The sequence below is a fragment of the Plectropomus leopardus genome, chromosome 17 (assembly GCF_008729295.1).
Source record: "Plectropomus leopardus isolate mb chromosome 17, YSFRI_Pleo_2.0, whole genome shotgun sequence".
NCBI classification, from domain to species: domain Eukaryota; kingdom Metazoa; phylum Chordata; class Actinopteri; order Perciformes; family Serranidae; genus Plectropomus; species Plectropomus leopardus.
Window position 1 is genome coordinate 17,738,106 of NC_056479.1, and position 6,329 is coordinate 17,744,434.

At 40.3% G+C, this 6,329-nt stretch overlaps 1 protein-coding gene across 1 annotated transcript; it reads left to right on the top strand.

Annotated features, from left to right (window-relative positions):
• Positions 1–238: 238 nt before the first annotated feature.
• On the top strand, positions 239–1,351 carry LOC121956994 (somatostatin receptor type 2-like). The gene has a single exon (XM_042505456.1). It carries the CDS (start codon positions 239–241, stop codon positions 1,349–1,351), a length of 1,113 nt encoding a protein of 370 aa, XP_042361390.1.
• Positions 1,352–6,329: the final 4,978 nt, after the last annotated feature.

Genomic DNA, 6,329 nt, shown 5'->3' on the forward strand with positions numbered 1-6,329 from the left:
TAGTAAAGATGATGACTATGGATCTCTCCTGGAAAGCATAAAATCAATATCAGAATCCATACTATATGGAATAATTGTTTTTATTTCTATTAATAGGACCATAACTGTCAGGATTGTAAAAAATAATCTCTATTAAAAAGCTAATTTGAAAGTATTTTACACTGTTGCTAAGACAAATCTTTATGTGCGCAGGTGAGATGCCGTAATCTACATAACCGACGTGAGACAGTGAGGTATCATGGACTCCTGGATCTTCCCGTCGTCCCCTCCGAACCTGTCGGAGCACCTCATGTACGACAGCTTCATGCAGGGCAATGAGTCCGACCTTCATGGGAACTACACGTACCACAGCTTCAACAAAACCAGCACGGTGGTCATCACCTGCATGTACTTTCTGGTTTGCACTGTGGGGCTCTGTGGAAACGCCCTCGTCATTTACGTCATCCTGCGCTACGCCAAAATGAAGACAGTTACTAACATCTACATCCTCAACCTGGCAGTGGCCGATGTGCTGTTCATGCTCGGCCTGCCGTTCATCGCCATCCAGCTGGCGCTGGTCCACTGGCCGTTCGGCCCAGTGCTCTGCAGAGTTGTAATGACCGTCGACTCTCTGAACCAGTTCACGTCCATCTTCTGCCTGATGGTCATGAGCATCGACCGTTACCTGGCTGTGGTGCATCCCATTAAGTCCACAAAGTGGCGTAAGCCGCGCATGGCCAAGACTATTAACTTAGCAGTGTGGGGGGTGTCGCTGATGGTCAACCTGCCCATCGTCATCTACAGCGGAGTCATCACAAAACACGACGGTTGCTTCTGCACCATCGTGTGGCCTGAGCCTCAAGAGGCCTACTACACAGCGTTCATGTTCTACACCTTCATCCTGGGCTTCTTCCTGCCGCTCATGGTCATCTGCCTCTGCTACTTGTTTATCATCTTCAAGGTGAAGTCGTCAGGCATCCGCGTGGGCTCCTCCAAGAGGAAGCGCTCAGAGAGGAAGGTGACTCGCATGGTGTCCATTGTGGTGGCAGTGTTCGTCTTCTGCTGGCTGCCTTTCTACGTCTTCAATGTCACCTCAGTGACGGGAACCATCAGCACCACTCCCATCCTGAGGAGCACCTTTGCCTTTGTGGTGGTTCTGGGATATGCCAACAGCTGCGCCAACCCCATCCTCTACGCCTTCCTGTCGGAGAACTTCAAAAAGAGTTTCCAGAATGTTCTGTGTCTTAAGAAGGTGGGCGGGTTGGATGAGGTCGATCGCAGCGATAGCCGGCAGGATAAGTCTCGAATGATGAATGACCCCACGGAGACCCAGAGCACTCTGCTGAATGGAGACCTTCAGACCAGCATCTGAGAGGGGGGTGAAAGGACTCAAATATACTCTTGTTTAGAGAGCCATCGTCTGACACAATGACACAACATCTCTAAGGTTACGATAGCGAAAAGGAGGCCATTATTAAATATTTAACAAGGTGGTCACAGAGGACCAAGTCCCTTGTTAAGGAGGACAAAGCACCAACAGAATGTGGAGCTGCGCTCTTCTTCTGTCTGCCTGTTGTTGGGTTCCTCTGGCTGTAAATAAATCCATTGTAATACATTTAGAGGTTGCTTTGCGCTGTAAATGAAATCTATTCGGCAGTTTGTTCTCAATGTGTTGACTCGGACACTAATGCCTACTTGCCAGTGGTCCACTGGGCAATATGAATTTTCCCTGGAGACCCGGGTTTATATACAGAGTTTACAGCAGAGGGCCTGTGCCAAGTTTCCACACTTCTGTATTGTGTACATTTTTTTTTACATAATAGTGTGTTTGTGTGCTGTAAAATACATATTAGGACATGCTGTTGTTAAAACTGGCTTATGATTCTTCTATTTTTGTCTCGTCTGCAAGTTATTTGACTGTAAATATCAGAAAACAGAGACTGTGTGAAAAGTCAGAGGATTTTATATTCAGTGTCACTTAGTTTTGAAATCTGGCTTGTGAGTAAGTATTTTTATTTCAGAACATAATGAATGTCAGTGCCATTGATTCTTGTGTTATGACAGCCTGATTTAATGTGTGACCAGTTTTACTTGTGAAGAAATATATTAAATGTTAATGTGAGTAACAGTGTTCAGTCGACGGGCAAATATCCCATCCTGTGTCACTCGCTGCTTCTATATAGCTACATGCATAATTTATATTACATTAATGGTTTTGGCTTGATAAACCAAGCCAACCTCTAACCAAAGTGCTGCTAAGATGTATAGACTATGATGTTGTATAGTATTATATAAAGTAATGCCACTGTATGCCTGTTTCTATCGGACTGAATTAATCTTTTGAACCATTATTTATCTATATCATGTACTGATGTTGCTGTCATTGTTTGTAGTTGTCACAGTAACTGCTTTTGTCAAAAATGCCAGACTGCATTATTCTAAATTATTCAATTTTTAATACTGAGTAGTGGCTCAGCTTCATGTTTTTAACGTCATCTGAGAACATGAAACCTGCTCAGATTATTTTTTTTGCGAAGGACTGTTTAATGCCCAAGAAAAGATGCATTATTATCCTGGAAAAAGGGATCTGGGGGTTTAAAGGGAAACACCACTTAAATGAAAAATTCCAGTGTACTATTTCCATGGCTGAGGAGAGTTTAATCAATATTTGTGAAAATGAGCTACTCTCTCTCTGAAAGTCAGAAACCAGAGAAGTAAGTCTCAAACTTGTGACGTCATAGTGTATAAAATCTGGAGCTCCTCCTCAGACAATTAGTGGGACCCTGGTTTTGTGGACCAACAGATTTTCTTTTTTTTTTTTTTTCCTTAAATGAGTTTTATTCTATTAACCATATATACAGAATCACAATGTTTATTTACAATAAATTCCGGGCAGAAAACCCCCACGTTGCACACAGGTAAAACCAGACGGCACTGACCAAACGCTGCATAAACTGATTAGTTTTTAGCCACCCAAAAAGGCCTGCCACAAAAAAATCAATGTCAGTTTAGGTCTATGCTATATTTGGAATATTTTGCCACTTTACCTTGCCGTCAGACAGCCCCTTCAAGGGAACTGAAGCTGTTATCTCAAAGCCACCAGACTCTATTGACAACAACAGTCATCCTTCTCTACAAACTGATGGAGTTGCTGGTCTGCTGCTGCCTCTATCAGCTATTTTGTAAGGTAAAGCGGTGAAAATATTCAAATATATTTCACACTTAAAACTGATGACTGAAAATAAAAAAATTAATCCTGTGCCAGATGATTTGGTTACTCAAAGACCCTAGCAAAGCAACACAGTAGATGAAATATGAACAGCAGAAACGTCAGATATGTGTTTAACTACATATCTTAAAATGCTACAGTTACAGCTGAAAATGACAACAGACACAAACAAGTTTGCTGTTTTCACAAATCACCACAATTCAAAATAGTTGCCAGTTTTCTACCCGGAAATGACTGTTGTTTCATTGTCTATGGAGCAGCTTCAGGCCTAATACTCTTTGACATCACAGATTTGAGCTTTAGCACTGTAGTTTAGTTTAGTTTTTGGATTTGAGAATGACTTGTTTATTTTTACTAATATTTGTGGACTTTCTTGGACCTTAGGAGTAACATGTATTATTTTGAAAATGGCCGTGGCTCCCCATATTTAATTTCAAACACACGTTCAGTATATTGCCGTTTCAGTGTGCTGTATTACAGACTTCAAAATTATGAGGGGCATAGCTGTCCAGTGCTGCCTTTCATTACTGGCTACTTCTTTGTATTATGACACTGACCCATCCTCTGTTTCTGTCTGCGGGTTTTTGAGTGACGAGAATTTGTGAAGGGCTAGAACACTTATTCCTCGAAAGGCTCTGGTGTTCCTTTATCATCGTCACTGTGCTGCTCCAGGAGTGCCACAGTTCACCCTGTGACTCCCTGTTTGTTGCTGTAGTCAGATTACTTTCCATAAACAGTACGTTATTAAACCTTCATCCTACATGTGCAGGTTTCTTCATACACACCAAAGTCAGTGACAGATTATGAGTAGTGTGCAGAATCCTGTGTGTGTGTGTTTTCTGTGTGTGTGTGTGTGTGTGTGTGCGTGCGTGTGTCTGTGTGTGTGTTGCATTGCTCTCAATTAACCACCCAGCCAGACTCTGCCAAAAATGTGAGGTAAAATGTGTTATATTCAAATATATATTTTCAACAAATACAAACCACTGTGAGCATGTTTTCTTCCTCATCTATTAGTGATATACAGAAGTGCACACACACACACACACACGTTGTGACCCCCCACCCCAAAAGGCATGACTAATCAAATTCAACATCCAAATTCAATATCCAATATCTCTCTGTCTCTCTGCAGTATTGTGGAATTTACTAGCAGGTCTGTAACATCTTATTACCACTGAAAGACGTGACACACCTCTAGTGTCTTATATTTCCATAGCAACAGTGACTAAGAATGTTAGTCCCATGGTTACACTAATTAGCATGGTAATAATAATAATAGAGAGATGACTCTGGACATGAATTACGAATGCAGACATTGCTCGGATGACTGAAGGGAAAAAGGAAGAAGGCTTCGTTAAGGCTGCGAAACCAAACACCTCAGCTCCACAAAACCTGATAAATGTTTGTGTTAGCGTGCAGCACAAAATGTAAACATCATGTGGTGTCGGCTACAATATTACCAGCTGTTGCAGACTTTTTGTAGTAATTATGATTATGGCAGAGATTTTTTTTAAATTTTTTTTTTTTACCACAATGGTTACTGTGTGTTTTTTAGATTATGAAAGGCCTTGTTCTATTTTTCAAGGGTTGGGGGGGGGGGGGGGGGGGGGGGGGGGGGGGAACCTTGTCAAAGTTTCTGGCTCTGATTAATAATGTACTTTTGCAGATTTTATGCTTTTAAAACCCTCTTGTGAGTTCTGATATAAATACTAAATGCAACCACTTAAGGTTGAGTGCCCCTCCTCTAAGCCAAATCAAAAAACATGACTCCCTCCCAAGTACTGAAGTGCCTCCCCTGTTTTGCAACCCCACCCCCTCCCCAAGTATGACACATTCCCTTAAAAACACTGCATTTCTTGGAATATATTACAGATTTTCTATAAAACTTCTTCCATTGGTGTTTTAGTTCAGTGTTTTTTTTATGATGAGCCCTATTTTGATTTCTCAAATGCTATGTGTCATGAGCTTTGGAAAATGTTACAACAGTTGCTATAAATTTTACTCTTTCTTTAGGAAGTTTGCATAATGTATGTTTTTCTAGTTACTGTTCTGTTAATTATACTGAAATGCTAAGTTTAATGATGCAAACATGGATTGTGTAAAATTGTGCTGAAACTAAATAAAGTCATAACTGACACCTTTTTTGGTGCAATATCTTGGAATGAGTGTCTTAAAAAATTGCTAAAATATGGCATATATTCCAATAAAACTCTTAAAACACCATATCACTACATTAAATTAAATGTTTGGATTATTATGTATTTTTAGGAAGCCCTATCATTGAAGATATATAAATTCCTTTTCTCTACATGTTTTCCCCTTTTTATTTATTTTTATTTCACATACCTGCAGTTAGGGGCACCATAGCAAGGGAAAAAGTGGAACTCATTGCGCAGGAGCTTAATGGGAGGAGGCCTGCATAAAGCCTGGAATGAAAAGATTAGTTTTGTCAATTTTTAAATTTTAAGTATATAGTGCCATAACTTAATTCAAATTGGTTGAAAAGAAAAAAAGTCAGTTGAAAAACTGAACTTTGTATAAATAAAAAGAGAGGAATCTCTGAGGCCCTTTTCAGCACTTAGGGGTGCGAAATGGTTTAGTCCGCCCCTGCACTCTGGGTCATGAAAAGAAAAGAAAAGAAAAGAAAAGAAAAGAAAAGAAAAGAAAAGAAAAGAAAAAAAAAAAGAAAAGAAAAGAAAAGAAAAGACCTTTGACGCTCTTTAATAAAACACCAAATGAAAAAGTGCCTCTCCAATCAACTTCAACACTTAAAAACAACATATCAGCAATTCGCCCATTCAGGTTTGACTTTTCCCCCCCAGACCTCCTCTGAGCTTCCTAGTTTGACCACAAAGTGGCGCCATAGTCAAACACATAACTGAAGCTGCTCACAGGCCACAAACATAAGTAGCCTACTGAGTTTAATAAATAGCCTAAAACGTGAAATTGCATGTTTGCAAGTGTGCTACACTGAATGTAGCCGATCAACTGAGAAAACAGACTGTATTCTCTTGTTTTACCATGTGAGAACACAAGACAGAGATATATGTCCCGGGACATACGGTTAAAGTCCTATTGAAGGGAAGTGTGAATAGAAGAATGACACAAGAGACAGAAGATA